This window comes from Mesoplodon bidens (genome assembly GCF_964165515.1).
Source record: "Mesoplodon bidens genome assembly, chromosome: 6".
NCBI classification, from domain to species: Eukaryota; Metazoa; Chordata; class Mammalia; order Artiodactyla; family Ziphiidae; genus Mesoplodon; species Mesoplodon bidens.
Genome location: NC_138162.1, coordinates 72,619,677 through 72,637,194, shown reverse-complemented (window position 1 = coordinate 72,637,194; position 17,518 = coordinate 72,619,677). Strand labels below are relative to the sequence as shown.

Here is a 17,518-nt window from a genome sequence, read left to right as displayed (position 1 = left end):
CAGTAAGTAGGTCTCCCTCACTTATGGTGTAGGTGTTTTCACACCGTTGCTTTTGTGCTGTTTCTCAGGGTAGGTGGGTCTGTGTGAGCTCTTTAAGAGCGGGTTCTTTGTTCCCTACAGTTATGTGGTTCTCCTGGACTTAATCCCCATTGATTTTCAAAAACAGATGTTTTAGGGGCTTGTGTCCCCAGTGCTGCACTCAAGGGTTGAGGTACGTGATTTGGAGCTCAATCCCTTTACTCCCTTTTTTTTTTTTACTCCAAAAAGTTATATATTTTTGTGATCCTTCTGATTTGCTCCTGGGATGGGGTCCTGGGTGGGACTGTCTCTCTGCCTCTCCTGCTTGTTTCAATGAGTCTCTTTTATCTTTTGTTGTGGAGGTGCTGTTCATCTAGTTATCAGATACTTTTCAGAGGAAAATTACTTCATGTGTAGCTGTAAATTTGATGTGTCTGTGGGAGGAGGTGAGCTCAGAGTCTTCTTAGGCTGCTATCTTGAACCCCTTACACAGGAGAATGATTTATAATGGCATTGTGAATGTGTTTTAAAGAAGACTGCTTATGTTTTAGAGATGCATACTGGGAACGTTATGGTATGAAATATGGTTGAAATACTGTCATATCCAGAACTCATTTCATATAAATACTGTTGTGTGCAGGTGGGGAGTAGTAGATAAAACAAGGTGGGCAATGAATTTAGCTAAGTGACAGGTACATGGTTGTTCATTGTTCTCTAATTTGTGTATGTTTGAAGTTTTTTATAATACTAAAAACATTTTAAAGGAATATCCTGATGATAATTATGAGCATTAGCATTATCTAATTATTTTTAGGGTTTAAGTGAAACTAGAAAATAAGACTTATCTAAACTTGACTGTCAATATTTTGGTCATGTCCCCAGTGATAAATGAATTTCATTCTGTTTTTCCAGAATGAGAAATTAGAGAAGTTAAATGGAATTAACTAGCAATCCATAATGATTAGTTATATGGATTTCCAGTGATTTTGGCATACTTAGTGAATACAATTTAATAAATACTTATTAAGCATCTACTTATGAAGCACCTACTGTGTTCCAAACACCATACAAGGAAATTGGAATAAGAATATAGGATCAGCATCAGAAAAAAGAGAACTGTCCCTTACAAGGAAGGCTGAACTAAATGGAAAAGTTTGATACAGTGTGGAAATTCAACTGACAGGTTCACTATCCATAATCCTTTACCTTTAAGGTCTCTTACTTTAGGAAAAATCAAATGTGTAATCCAGTCATTGCAATGCAGTATGTAAGTGCAATAATGAAGAAGATGATGCAAAAACATTAGAGTGCAGTAATTCTGCTGAGGGTTTAAATTAATCAGAGAAAACCACAACTAAAAGATGACATTTCAACTATTGATTAATAGTTCACCAGATGGACAAGAGGAAGGGTATTCCATGAGGAGGATGACTAGAACAACAGGATAAGCAGGGTTGCAAGTGAATGGTGTTACCACAGAACAAACGGAATAATACTGAGTTCTGTGTGCCATGTTAGTGCATTCAGACATTATTCATTAGACAGTGTGCAGGTGGGATATTAGAGGCTTTATCCAGGGGATAATGGTGAGATTCATATTTTAGGAAGATAGCTCCACTTTTGGTGGAGAACAGCAGTTCTCAAAGTTTGGGGACCTCTGGTACACCCTTTAGGGAGTCTGTGAGATCAAAAGTATTTTTGTAATAATACTAAGATGTTATTCCCCTTTTTCACTCTCATTTTACACATACAATGGAATACTACTCAGCCTTAAAAAATAATGAAATTTTGCCATTTGCAGCAACATGGATGGATTTAGAGGGTATTGTGCTGAGTGAAATAAGTCAGAGAAAGACATACTGTATGACACCACTTATATGTAGAATCTAAAAAATACAACAAACTAGTGAACATAACAAAAAAAGAAGCAGACTCACAGATATAGAGAACAAACTAGTGGTTACCAGTAGGGAGGGGCAATATAGGGATGGAGGAATGGGAGGTACAAACCATTGGGTATAAGATAGGCCAGCAGTCCCCAACCTTTTTGGCACCAGGGACCGATTTCATGGAAGACAGTTCTTCCACGGTGGGGGGAGGGCAGTGGATGGTTCAGGCGGTAATGGGAGCAATGGTGGAGATGGTTCAGGCAGTAACGCTAGTGATGGGGAATAATGGGGAGCAGCAGATGAAGCTTCACTCGCTCACCTGCCGCTCACCTCCTGCTGTGTGGCCCGGTTCCTAATAGGCTGCGGACCAGTACTGGTCTGCAGCCCGGGAGTTAGGGCCCTTTGAGATAGGCTACAAGGATGTATTGTTCAACGTGGGGAGTATAGCCAGTATTTTGTAATAACTGTAAATGAAGTATAACCTTTAAAAATTGTATAAAAATTTTTTTTAAAAACCACTCACAGAAAATGTCTTCTATTAAACCAACATTAAAGAAACTTACAAAAATGTAAAACATACTACTCTAAATACAAAATTTTTTGTTTTGGAAAATAGTTATTTTTTTATAAAAATGTTATTTATGATAACATTACTGGGTTTATACTTTTACATTTCCTTAATTTTGAAATCTAATATGGTAAATATTGGTAAATACAACCCACATAAACGAAAGCTTTGGGGGCACTTCAATAACTTTTAAGAGTATAGGGGACTTCAAACCAAAAGTTTTGAGAACTAGAGGTATAGAGGGTACATTGTATTAAGAAGAGGCTAACAGCAGAGAGAAGACTAGTTAGGCAACTTTTGCAGGAATCTAGGTCATTGATTTTCAAACCCGTTGTGCATATATACCCATTGAAAGAATTATCAAAAGCTGTATTCTTTCTGGCACATGTTTAAATTGATAGCTAATTTTTTCCTTTGTAAATTTAGATGGTTGTAAATAATGTATTTTATAAAGTATTGTAAATAATGACATTGAAGTATGGTACATCAATCTTTTAGATGTATACAAGGAAATCCAGACAACACAGCAATTTGATACCCATTGTCACCCACTTAAAAATGTATAGGAACAGACTTTCTTCTTGATAGAAACTTTGCATTATTCCTTTTTCTTCTTAAAATTATATTTCCACTTCCCATCTCAAAATTTTGTATAATGTATTATATTTTGTACTTGGAAAACCTTTTGATTACCTATCTCCATTGTAACCAAAATACATATATAAATTTAAATTAATTTTAAAATTTCCTATGACCCCAAAAAAAGTATTCACCTTTTTCTTCCAGATTAAGTTATCATTGAAGTTACTGCCAGGATGCAATTTCCAAAGCAATATAAATGAATTACTAATTTGGATAATTCTTTAAAATTTTTTATTGGAGACATTTCTTTAAAAAAATTATTTTAAACATCTTTATTGGAGTATAATTGCTTTAGAGTGGTGTGTTAGTTTCTGCTTTATAACAAAGTGAATCAGCTATACATATACATATATCCCCATATCCCTCCCTCTTGCGTTGGAGACATTTCTTAATAAATGGAGCTTTTCTTCCCCCTCCAACTAGTCCATATATCCTTAGATAAATATTATTTACTTCTATAATGGGACCAGATTCAACATAAATTCTAATTTTATTTCTGTATTTGTAAACATGGAGAAAACTCTTTTGTTTAAATAAGGAGATGGGAAAGGAAGGAGTTTTGTCATAACAATGTCACTCATTTCTGTGACTCCTTCTGATACGTACGTAGCAAAACAGTATATAGTGATCTACCAGTAAAATTTGTTAGCTGGCAATTTCTTTAGATCCATTCTTTTTTCATTTTCATTGAAAACGAAGAATTAAACCCACTTGATTTTCAAAAGTGGATTTACTACCCAAACAGAGTCATTCATTTTCTGTTTCTGGGAAGTATACCAAAAATCTTTTAAAATTAGTTCAAATTATGATATATTACTCTCATTTAGAGGCATCTTGTTTAAACTGATATATTCATAAAACAGAATGGGCTTCCCTGGTGGCACAGTGGTTGAGAGTCCGCCTGCCGATGCAGAGAACACGGGTTCGTGCCCCAGTCCAGGAAGATCCAACATGCCGCGGAGCGGCTAGGCCCGTGAGCCATGGCCGCTGAGCCTGCGCATCCGGAGCCTGTGCTCCGCAACGGGAGAGGCCACAACAGTGAGAGGCCCACGTATCGCAAAAAAACAAAAAAAACCCACGATAAAACAGAATATTGTTAGTTTCAGTACGGTAGTTTTAAATAACATCTTTTATCACGTTTTAAATATGTGATTTAAATATGGCAAACCCTTGCACTGCCTCAAAGATTGAGTCACTTAATGAAGAGTGTCCTTCATTACAATCTGTTTGGCAATGCCAGGCCTCATAAACAAATACACTTAATTTCCAGCAGAAAAGGTCTTACTTCATTTTCAATTCAAGTAAGTATATTAATGTTATGAAATATTATTTTAAAAAACAGATATAAATTGCAGAACACATGTGCCAGAGGCATGTTTACAGTGAAGCTAACAAAGCATATCCACCAGAGTGCCTTCCTTGCGAGATTCCTTCTTTTCTAGTTTTAAATATTCGCTTTCACACCTCATTTTATATGCTTTGTCATAAAGAAAGCCCCTAAAACTTTGGGCCCAGTATTTCTCCCTGCATATCTGGAAAGATTAACCACAAGGGCAGTCAGGATAAGCTTAAGATGATATATATCTAATATAATTAATTTCATAATTAAGTTATGAGAATAAGATAAACCACTTCTCATTACTTAATTTCTAATAAATAATACAGAATAAAATATAGTTAAGATTATAATTTATGAAGTAAGGCGTATGGTAAAAGGCCTGTTATTCCTTCAGTAAATGTTTTGGGGAGATTGAACTCTGATGTTTGACTTTGGGGAATCACTAATAAGCTTGTATAAAAATCAGAAAGAACATTTTCATCATGGTCAAAATTTTCTTATATATTTAATGAAAAAAGAAAGCTATATACTGCTAAAAACTAATCAGATGGAGAGTTGACATATAGTTTTATTTTTATATTAGCAAGTAAAAATATTAAATGTTTTATATAATGAAATGAGGTTAACTAATTTTTATATAAGTATTTCAGAATGAGTTGATAGAATAGATTTTAGCTAACTTACTGAATAACAAACACTAAATCTAGAGTCTGAAAGAAATCACATAATTTTTATCCATAGGATTTAGCCATCATATCTTTAAAAAAATACAGTTTCACTTAAAAGAATCATTGTCATCTATATTGCTTTTATTCAAAAGTGCTCTTTGTTTAGCTAACAGCATGTCCTGTGGGTTGGTATTAAGAAGAACTGCAGGGAAAATGCTTCTGCTAACGTATATTTTAAAATTGTTCAGGCAGGATTTTGGACTCTTGGAGAATCCTTATACTGTTCTTGCTATAGAGCCCCTTGGAAAATCTTTGTACATCCTTGGGCTTACTCTTCACCTGGTTTGAAGATCTCTGTACTAGTCATGAGATAAGGATCTAACCTAAGACTGTAATAGCAGTATTAGTTAGGAGACTGATTTGAGACATTTTTAAGACATACTTTAAAGGGACTTAGTGGCTCAGTAGACTTGGGAGTGAAAGATGAGTCAAAAATAATTCTTAAGATTTCCAGTTTGGGGAGTTAGATAGATTGTGACACCATTCATTGCATAGAGAAAATAAAATAATCAGCAAGTGTTAGAGAGGTGGGGATGGAGTTCTTTTTGCCTGTGTGGAACTTTAATATGGAAATGTTCAATAAGTCTGAAACACAAAAGAAGGGTCAAAGATAGGGTGGTTATAAATTTGGGAGACTGTAGTATATAAGTGAATGATACTACCTAAGGGAAATTTTTTTTACAGAGAGGAAGAGATCTGGTGATGGAACCTTCGGGGAAAGGTTAACACAGGAAATGAACCTCTCCACAAAAGCAGAATAGAAAGAAAACAGTTTCATTACTGAATAAGCAGTAATCCAGAAAGTAATGTGCATCATAAGCAATCTGCTAAGAGATTACAAAAACAGAAAGAAATCTCACCCTTTTATAAAATGGCCAAACAGATTCAACCCGTTACATACATGTTCTCAGGATAAACAATAACTAGTCCTCAAGTAAGGGGACTTGACAGCACCATCTGTCACACATTGTTCATCCTAAATTCACTTAGTAATAGGAGTGCCCATCTGTGTTAGCTAATTGGCTTTACCCAAAAGAAAAATAAACTTCTCATATCTTTATGATAGGAGATAGTTTTGCAACTTGAAGGATGCACCTGCCCAAGTTAGGATCCTGCCCTACCATTGAAACTGGGAGGTAAGGGCATGATAATCCTTAATGATTACATTCCAAAGAGGTGGTTCCCAGGTTCTTGAGAAAGACATTGCTGTGTGTAAACCTGGCAAGAGGCTTTTAAGCAAAAGCTTTTAAAGAGACTTTTACATAAATTTCAGAGGCAGAGAATTCACAATTGTAAATTTTCTAAAGTAAATGCTCTAAGAAAAGAGGAGAGTCATTTCTCTCCTTTTCCACATGGACAATCTTTTTTTTTTTACTTTGTATTTATCCTTACATAAGTAATGGGAAAGAGAAAAACAGCCTTGGAGATGAAGGGGGAAATTACAAAGAGTGCTTTCATGAAAGCCAAAGCAACAGAATATTTTTCAAGGGTTGAGGGAGTAGTACTGTCTTCAGGGAGGTTATATTCCATTTGTGGGATAAAACTAGCATATTATTTTAAAATAACATAAATATGTAACTTTTTTTAAAAACTAAATATAAAAAGAATATAACATTACATGGTTAATTGTATAGTATAGACTACAAGTACTTTAGAATTTCAGTAGCATGAGGTCATTATGACCTTAAGTAGTCAGAGGAGGATTTCTGGAAGTTAGATTTTGAAGGAGAGGTTCATTTTATGTAATTCATATTTTAAATCTCAGTCTAAAACAGATCTCCATTACAATTCTCTATAATAGGATAAATTTAGCAATGGTACCATGATATTCATAATCCATTGGCCAAAATTCTCAGTTGGGTAGTGTTGATACTTGAGTAGAGGATGACACCATTTTCCCCTATGACTTTCTATTTTCTGTTCTCCCTCTCATAATCACCCCCTTTCAGATGAACAGGTTATTTCTTTTATATGTTAGTAGCTTCAAGTCTTCTCCAGCTTAAAAGGCACTTTTTCTCTAGGATTCTTATCTGGATTCATTTTAAGCTTAACTTGGAAAGATCAGCTTTTTTTCAGTTCTTGGAAGGTACTTTGCAGTTAACCCTGATGTTACTGAGACAAAAATTAATTTTTTTGGATTTTAGTTACCTTTGTGTTTTGGAGGTTCCCAAGACCACCCTCAGGTTTGATGATTCACTAGGAGGACTCATAGGACTCAGCATACAGCCATAAGCATGGCTATGACTCATTATAGGGAAACGATGCAAAGCAAAATCAGCAAAGGGAAAAGGCGTCTGGGGGAACACCTGGAAGAAACCAAGGACAAGTTTCTAAGTGTCCTCTCCGAGTAAAGTCATATGGGACACACTTAATTCCCCCAGCAATAAATTGTGATAACATGTGTGAAATGTCATCTACTAAGGAAGCTCATTAGAGACTCAGTGCCCACAGTTTTTATTGGGACTGGCCATGTAGACATTCTCTGCCTGGCACATTACTAAGATTCTAGACTCATTTGTTTGCAGAAATGGTTTAGGTACAGTGAGCCACTTTTATTATCGTTTAGGGAATTGTGGAAACCCTCCTGAAATCTAAGATCCCAGGTACCAGTCAAGTGTCAATATTGCAAACAGACCTTTTTGAAGATGGCAGCCTCAGGCCTGCTGTGTTAACCCTTTTCTCTACAGCTTTTTTTTTTAATCCAATGATTTGCAGATAAAATCAAGAATTGACACATCAAGTAACTGTCTTTTAAATATACTACAGGTATGCACCAGAATCACTGACAGAGAGCAAGTTTTCTGTGGCCTCAGATGTTTGGAGCTTTGGAGTGGTTCTGTATGAACTTTTCACATATATTGAGAAGAGTAAAAGCCCACCAGCGGTCAGTGTGCTTTTTATTTACTCTCAAGGTTTTTTTTTAACATGAGAAAAGCTTTTTCCAAAGAATAATAGTAAGCTTAGGGTTATTTTAGAGCTCCTATTGCTTATTTGTAAGACAGCAACCAACAAAATAATCCCAAACTTACTCATTAAATTAACTTGATGTTTTAAAAAGTGGGGATTGGAGTACTATTTAGTATATTCTCTTAATATTATCTTCAGTAAATTCTATTCATTCCAGGAATTATTGCAAAAGTTAAACCTTTTAAAGTAATATTTTTTCTGCTCATTGTATAATTTTAATATAGGAAAGTATAAAAAAGAAAATAAAAATAATATCTAATTCAACTACTCAGAAATAACCACTTTAATACTGTGGTATGTTTTCTTACAGGCTTCTTTTAAGTTTATATGTAAAAGCAAAATTTTATTAAAAAGATTTATAACAGGTCATACTGTACAGTTTGCTATCCTGCTTTTTCATTACATATTATAGCATGGATATTTTCCTATATTAGTAAACATTTACTGCAAATATGACTTCTAATTCCTTGGTAGCATTTCATCATAAGGATATAATTTCTGGACAATTATTTTCCATTTTTCAGTCTTTTAAGTAACACTTCATTGAACATAGTGCACATCCTTATATATATTTATGTTCATCTCTGGTTGTCATCTTAGAGAGTAAAAGTATAATTATAGGTGAAATGTTACAAACTCTTTTATAGGATTTTCATTATTTCAAAATGCTTTCCAGGAAAGCTGTACCAGATTAGACTCTCAGTAGCTGTGCATAGGGGTATACGTTTTATCATTTGCCAGTGTTGACTGTTATATTTCTACACAGTTTTGCCAAATTGATGGGAGAGAAGTTGTACCTATTTGATTTTAATTTGCATTTCTGCTATTAGTGTGATTGAATACATATTTATTGGGTGTTTGGGGTGAGTCTGTGCGTGTGTGCATTGTATCCTCATGTACTTTGCCCATTTATATATTCGTAATTTTTCTTACCAGTATATAAGAGCTCTCTATGTTTAAATAAAAGATGTGTTCATTGTAAATACTTCTCTAGCTTATGGTTCAGACTTTAATTTTATGAATTTTAAACATAGAACTTTTTCTCTCTGTTGCATTTATGCTTAAATATTCATTCTGTATTTTCTTTTTATTATGTCTTTTACATTCAACTTCTTTATTTCAGCTGAAATGTAATATGATGTGTTAAAACAAAGTAAGTGTTTTTAGTTCACTGGTTTTGAACCCTTTTCAGGGAATTTGTGCTGAGTATGTTACAGTTATGGAAATGGCATTATAGATGTTGCACATTTAACAATCTTTTCTGAACTGTGACTGAAAACAAAGTTTTTGAAGTTAAAATAGTCTGTTTTTAAAATGTTTCAAGGTAAGGAAACATACAGGATTTTTCCCATTTACTGGAAGAAGTTGAGAAAGAATTCTGATTCAAATTAAATGTACCAAAAATGTGTCATTGAAAAGTGGGTTTGTGTTTCAGGAATTTATGCGTATGATTGGCAATGACAAACAAGGACAGATGATTGTGTTTCATTTGATAGAACTCCTGAAGAATAATGGAAGATTACCAAGACCAGATGGATGCCCAGATGAGGTAACAAAAAAATTTTTTTATCCACAGTAATCATGCATTTTCTTTCTCTCTTTACCCAAGGATTTCAGGTCTGATTATGTAATTTAATTTGCTGAGGTTGTAGAAAAATAGCATAATCATGACTGTGGATATAGGTATATCCATGACACATGCCTGTACAGGCAAATTAAGTGGGAGTTCTGTATTTATGTCTTCACCAATTAAAAGATGGCACTTTGTGTTCATTGTAATTTTGGTTTATTTTCCCTTTTACAGATTTATGTAATCATGACAGAATGCTGGAACAATAATGTAAACCAACGCCCCTCTTTCAGAGACCTAGCTCTTCGAGTTGATCAAATAAGAGACAGCATGGCTGGATGAAAGAAATAAACTTCACTCTGAGACCAAAATAGACTTACAGAACAAAGTGTTGTATTTCACATTACTGTGGACTGTTATTACATATATCATTATTATGTATATCATGACTTTAGCCAGCAAAAGTGTGGAAATATCTGCTCAGAGCTTTCAAAAGTTTAGTGAGTTTTTCTTCATGAGGACACCAGCCAAAGACACTGATGAAAAGTCCTTAGCAAAGAGTTTTGTAAAAAGTTTTGTGAACCGAATCAGTCAGTTAATATCGCCTTTCTTTGGCAAAAGAAGAAACTTAGACTTTTTTCAACTCAGAATTATGAGAGATGAAAAAATTGTAAATGTTAAATATGCACAGAATACGTATGTACAGTTTTTAACACAGTGAATGTATAATACCTTGGCATCTTGTGTGATGTTTTACACAAGGGCTGGTATTCATAAATAATGTTTTCTAATTTTTCCATAGTTGATCTATAATAACTTCACTGTACAAATTAAGATGCTCAGATAATTGAATAAGCACCTTTGTGTCCTTGTTCATCTATATCACTGGCCAGCAATATAAGCAGGTGTATACTTTTAGCTTGTTGTTCTATGTACTGTAAATATTTTTCAAAGCAAAGGGAACAAATGTTTAGTTTTATTTGTATAAGGAACTTCCCTGACTCTAAAGAATACATTTTGAAATGGAACAAGTTTACAAAGATATAACACAATCTATTTTCTTATTTCTCTCCCTTGTATCTGTTTGTGGTGAGTATGTTTTTTAAATAGAACTATCTCCAGGTTTTTCTCAGACTACAGTGAACAGTTTTAAAATTTTGAGATGACGAATGCCAGGAATATTGTCATCCCTTGAGCTACTGGCTGCCAATAAGGCTCTTCAACCCCTGGGACCTGTAGTCATGGACTAAATTTAAGTGTAAGCCATAAAATAGATTGTTTTTACTATATATAAGCCTATTAAGATGCACAATGGGTTAGGAATTTTTTTCTAAAGAATGTATATTTTAGGGATTTCAGAAATCTATTGCCGTTATAAAAGAGATTTTCTTTTGTTAGATTCTTACAAGGGAGAAATGAGAGTAAATCGGTAAAATTTAAAAAAAGTATGCTTGTTAATTTTATTCAAGAATGCCAGTAGAAAATTCATAATGTCTTGAAGAAAAATCAGCATTTTTCAACAGAGTATACAGGGTCGTTTGTTACTGTTGTCGTTTGTTTTAGTGCTACTCCATTTTAGACACGATACCTAAAATATGGTGGAGTTTTTTGTCTGTGTGTTATTTATACAAAGTTTAAAATACTTGGCATTTTGGTTAAAAAGAAAATAGCTTCTTTATTTTCAGTGCTATATGTTTTTTTTTTTAACTTAAGACTTTTGATTATCTTTCTATTTTTTGGAGCTGGTTTTAAAATGAATATTATATAAGAAAAAAATGCCTCACATACAAAGTTTGAGTTTTTTGTTGGAAGGAAAGGGAAGAAATGCTTTTTATGCTATCCTTTTTTTTTTTTTTTTGCGGTACGCGGGCCTCTCCCGTTGCGGAGCACGGGCTCCGGGCGCGCAGGCTCAGCAGCCATGGCTCACGGGCCCAGCCGCTCCGCAGCATGTGGGATCCTCCCGGACCGGGCACAAACCCCTGTCCCCTGCCACCAGGGAAGCCCCTATGCTGTCTTTAAAGCATTTTACCAAATAGTAGTTACACCAAATCCACAAATCATCTAAAATGATAATATATTAGATTTTAAAAGATTTCTAGTAAACATTATATTTTGATGAAAGTTGAATATAATTTTTGTTTAATTTGTAAAGACTCCTCCAGGATCTGTGTATGTAATGCATTTAAGAGATTTTCTGTTCTGCTACTTTTCATGTCAAAAGTAGCATATCATATAATATGTTTGATTGCAGATTTTTGTACTAAAACTTAAGTACCTAAAAGTAGATTTTTAAAGCTTGATAACATTTTGTTTATAAAAACAAGGATGTTAACTAGGTTTCTTTTTTTAAAGTTTTTCTTTTAATGTTTACATTTTTAGTTTTAGGAGAAAAACCCCACATAAACATCTTAAGATTTTAGAATGAAATGACTGCCTTATTGTAAAATTCTAAGTTTTCAAGAAAATTATTATTTATTGAGGGTTTGTGATGTTTTAAATTTTGATTCTGACCATACATAAAAGGAAATTAACCATGCAGCTGTTTAGTTGGTTCTGCACAAGACACAGGTAAGTCAGTATTGTACCAGTTAATGCCAAAATGTTTCTTCAAAGTAATACTCTTCAGAAATGACGGTAAAGATTTTCTTAAAATTCTGCAATTCTGTAAATATTCCAGTATTTTAAGTTACACAGTCTTTATATAAATAATTCCCTATATCCATGGCTACTTGCTTTGGGAAATAGTCACTTTTTCATGTTATTTATATATGCTGCCAGTAGCACTATAATTTGCTATGGAAGAGTGCTTTCTGTAAAGAAAAAAGTGCTTTCTTTAAAGAAAAGCACTCTTTCTATGGAAGAGTGCTTTTCTTTAAAGCAGAACCCAAGACTTCTGCTTTAAAGTCAAGTGAAATTTTTATCAAAACCATAACTCCTGATATTTAAATTTTATTTAAAGAGTTTTGTTATAGAGTAGACTTTAGAAAATACCTATAGTTCTATACCTGGGGAGCCATTCTCTTTGGGGTGACATGATGTGGTCAGATTGAGACTGTATTATTTTCTTCATTGTGCCTTTAGCATGTTCCCACAAAACTAAAATACTCATGTAATAAATATTCAGAAGTTATTTTCTTTTGTATTGTCACCTAACCAAGGAACTGCAGGTACACACACTGATTTAGGGATGTGCAGAGAAAGACTTTTATAAAGTAAACTTACCTTTCAGTTTAAAAGAAGTGCTTCCTAAGAGTGCTATCAACTACTTTGTGCTGTTTATGAACACTGCTATATCCACCCTAGGTCTGGTATGTAAATTATTTCTAATGAAAGTTTCTCTAATTTTCCAGTACAACTTACTAAAGATCTTTAATCTCCTATATTAGAATAAATAATAACAGTAAGCAGAATTATCCAAACAAAAGACTGGGTTATATGAGATAATCTTCATTTTATTTAAGAAAAAAAAAGTATAAATATCAGAAAATACTTTATATTGACACCTTGATTTGGGTTGGTTGTACTTAATTTCAAGATAACTAGCTGCTAACTGTTTTATGATACTGACAGTAACATTAGAGAGATTTCAGAATGACAGGGAGAGAATTTTTAAACTGTCACATTAATCAAATGCATATAATATGCATATCACATTATATACCTAAATATTAAAATTACCAATTTTACTTTTTTTTTTTCCCGGTACACGGGCCTCTCACTGCTGTGGCCTCTCCCGTTGCGGAACACAGGCTCCGGACACGCAGGCTCAGCAGCCATGGCTTACAGGCCCAGCCGCCCTGCGGCATGTGGGATACTCCCGGACCGGGGCACGAACCCGTGTCCCCCGCACCGGCAGGCGGACTCTCAACCACTGCACCACCAGGGAAGCCCTTGTTTTACTTTATTACAGTATGTTCTTCATAGGTTAAGAAATTAACTTCTACTGTGCTTATGCTAGATGTTATTGCTTAGTGCAGGCCCTAAATATTGTTCTTTTCCAGTCTTACAAATTTATAAGGAAAATCCTTATCTCCAACTGAAACACCAATCATTATTAATATGTTTTTTAAAGTTTTTAATTATCATTTTCCATTATAAGGCCTTTCCTTGCATAGCAAATTGCTTAACATCTTATTTTGAACTGGAACAGATATATAAAATGATATCATTAAAAGAGCTTCTAGGAGTCCCTGTTCCAGTTATCCATATTCTTAGTTTTTGTGAATATGTGTTATGTTTTTAATACCTGTACTAGGAAGCACTCCTATAGATGCTATTTATTGGGGTCAAGCAAGTCAACTTTGAGCAGTGTGAACAGACAGTAGCATAGCTTTTAAGTCTGACAACAGGTAAATAGCGTTAATAAACAGAGGTGGTAAGGAAAAGGCATATAGCAGGATTTTATAGAGACAGCAGGCAGCTGGAAAGGCAACTTAACAGTTGCAGATGATAAGCAGAACAAGTACACTAAAAACACAAATGAAAGTATGCAATAGAAAGGTTTGTTCATCAATTATCCTTTCAAGAACATAGTTGAAAATGTTTAGGTGCTTTTCACACACAAAAAAAGATAAGTATTTTTAATGAAAAAGTTTAGGGTGTTTCAAATGCTTGGAATATATGTGAATCTCAGAGCATGAATTTTCTAGTAGCATGGAGTATAAGCTTGTGAGTTGCAATTTATTTACTGAAACTAAAAACGTTAGAGATTAAGAAAGTTGTAGATACTAAAGAAAATGGAAATAAAATGAGAAAGATAAACCTACACTCAATTATGAAAATATCTACTTGAAATTTTTTTCAACTTCAGCAACTTGAAATACACGTATGATACTTTCTTCTTCTGCAATAATAGTTTTGTTGAAGGTTGCTGTAATGAACTTTTATAACTATCCCCAAATTTTGTGTGTGTGTGTGTGGTACACGGGCCTCTCACTGTTATGGCCTCTCCCGTTGTGGAGCACAGGCTCCAGACACACAGGCCCAGCAGCCATGGCTCACAGGCCCAGCCGCTCCGCGGCATGTGGGATCCTCCCAGTCCAGAGCACGAACCCGTGTCCCCTGCATCGGCAGGCAGACTCTCAACCACTGCGCCACCAGGGAAGCCCCCAAATTTTAAGTATATAAGAACAAAATTTATTTTATATCCTTAGTAACATTTAGGATGTTGGATTAATTTTGGTTGGAGAGGAGTGAGAAGAAAGTTGTTTGCAGAATCAAAGACTTCACCTTGATTCTTTTTTTTTTTTTTTTTTTTTTGCGTTATGCGGGCCTCTCACTGTTGTGGCCTCTCCCCTTGCGGAGCGCAGGCTCCAGACGCACAGGCTCAGCGGCCATGGCTCACGGGCCCAGCCGCTCTGCGGCATGTGGGATCCTCCCGGACCGGGGCACGAACCCGTGTCCCCTGCATCTGCAGGCGGACTCCCAACCACTGCGCCACCAGGGAAGCCCTACCTTGATTCTTAAGAGCAAATAACTGAATTCTCCAACAGTACTGATTAAAATACTTTTCATCTGCATAACCAAGGTAGCCTAAGCCCTTGAGTGCAAGATGCAGGTAGCACAGATCTAAATGACAAATTTGAAGTAGTTTGTGTCAAATGATAGCACTTATTGTCTACTGTTCACAAAGCATTTTAAAAACAAAAGTCACTGTTTCCCACAAATTCTGCCAGAATATTGTTTCCTTCTTCTTCTTTCTTTTAAAAAGTGTTTTAAATCCTTGTTTCTATCAGTAATTTGAAGATAGCGTGAATCCCATGGTACCACTTCTTTTCCTTCCTGTTACTAGTTTTGTAACATTATAATGCAGCTTACTGAATAGGAATTCTTGATAATATAGTAAAGGTATTGGTGACAAAAAAAATTGAAACAAAGTCTTACCTTTTTATTGAAGGACTTTGAGAAATGTTGAAGTTGAATTCTAAAACTCTTGAGTATACCATTATAATTCTTTAAGGTGGCCCAGTTTACTTCCAAAGCTACTATTACAGAGGAAGAAATTTCCAAAAATTGAGACTACCATTGAGGACAGTCTTTTTCCTAAAAATGATTTGGAAATCTGAGACCTAAGGAATGATGAGTGTGGTGATGGGAAAAGGGAATTTCTAAATTTCTGTCAGATCTCAGATTAAACTCAAATTTAATAGGAATTTTTTTCTAACATCTTGAATTTCTCTTATTTTAGGATTACTGTGATAAATGTAGAAGGTTAGAGTATGGATAGCTCAAATGCCAACCACTATGGGTCTAGTAATTATCTAGGTCATTTTCTTATAATTGCTCCAATGTGGCCACTTAAGGGTCAGATTCTTAGTAGAGTCATTTTTCTTTTCTAAACTTAAAAAAAAAAAAAAAAAACGACCGTATCCACATTGTATACCACTTCAGACCTTCCTATATATGCACTCACTTACCAATGCTGACAAATGCAAGCTCCCTACGACTTTCAAGTTGCATCAGATAATTCATGTTAATGGTTGTAGTAATGAAGCCATCACCTCTTGATAAAATCCTAAATCCCATTCACATATTGAGAATAAAGAAGAGTAGATAGTGCAGTTGTGGATATAGACAAAGGAATCCTGGGTAATCTTATGGGAGGGTTAATCCTGAAGGTATTTCACCTTAGAATTCCCTGTTAAGTAAACATTCAGAGAAAACCAAGAGATTTAAACTTTCAGTTCTGCTGCAGCTTTGAGGATATGAGCGCTAATTATGGTGTTTTCAGGGAATCTAGTTTGGTGTGGCCCAAAATGATCTCAAATATAAAGGATCCATAGAAAGGATATCTTGGGCCTGGGCCTAATATGAGAATTGGGGTTTCATGTATTGCTTCTCTTTAGAGCATGCTTTTTCAGCAGAGGTGATATCAACTCTCGGGGTGAGTATTGACGAAAAACCTCATTCTTTTTATGTATAAAGCACAGAAATACATACAGTACATAAATAGGTATGCAATTATATGAAAATTTCATGGTGAAAGAGATTAGGAGAAAATGTCTAAAAACCTTCCAAAGATGGGAAATAATGCAAAGAAAGTAGAGAAACACTGCTCTGAAGTGTATTTATGTGGACATGGGCCAAACCAGCACTACCTCAGAAGTGACTTCAGTAAGAGAGGGAAGATATGTCAGTGTGAGGACACTGAGAGTATTATATATTTTTGTTTTTAATTTATTATTTTTATTTATTTATTTTTGGCTGTGTTGGGTTTTCATTGCTGCACGCAGGCTTTCTCTAGTTGCAGCGAGTGGGGGCTACTCTTTGCAGTGCTCAGGCTTCTCATTGCGGTGGCTTCTCGTTTTGGAGCACGGGCTCTAGGTGTGCGGGCTTCAGTAGCTGTAGCACGCAGGCTCAGTAGTTGCGGCTCACAGGCTCTAGAGCACAGGCTCAGTAGTTGTGGCACACAGGCTTAGTTGCTCCAGGACATGTGGGATCTTCCTAGACCAGGGCTCAAGCCCGTGTCCTCTGCTTTGACAGGCAGATTCTGTGCCACCAGGGAAGCCCTGAGAGTATTAGATCTTTAAGCAAATATTCTAAATAGTGTATATAAACTAAAAAAGAAAAAAATTAGTTAATATGTAATCTTTTTTAAAAGTCATCCAATTTTAATCTCTCTAGAATTTAAGGACTTTCCTTAACAGGTACAAAAATTAAGTCTTCTTCAATGGAGATACATCCCTGAGTACCATTCTGTTGTCTTGTTTTTACATTTCACAATAAATCAATGATACAATAATCTCAAAAAACTTAGGGTATTTTAATGATATGCAGTGTATTAGCAGTTTTTCTTCT

At 34.9% G+C, this 17,518-nt stretch overlaps 1 protein-coding gene across 5 annotated transcripts in view; it reads left to right on the top strand.

The window, feature by feature from the left end:
* JAK2 (Janus kinase 2) overlaps positions 1 to 12,851 on the top strand; it is a 257,421-nt gene extending 244,570 nt beyond the window's left edge. For all 5 annotated transcript variants that reach the window (XM_081238459.1, XM_081238457.1, XM_081238458.1 and 2 more), the window contains 3 exons: positions 7,951 to 8,068; positions 9,587 to 9,700; positions 9,956 to 12,851. In XM_081238459.1, the coding sequence (XP_081094585.1) occupies positions 7,951 to 8,068; positions 9,587 to 9,700; positions 9,956 to 10,063 (340 nt within the window). In that variant the 3' untranslated portion in view covers positions 10,064 to 12,851. The remainder of the gene's footprint in view (positions 1 to 7,950; positions 8,069 to 9,586; positions 9,701 to 9,955) is intronic.
* Positions 12,852 to 17,518: the final 4,667 nt, after the last annotated feature.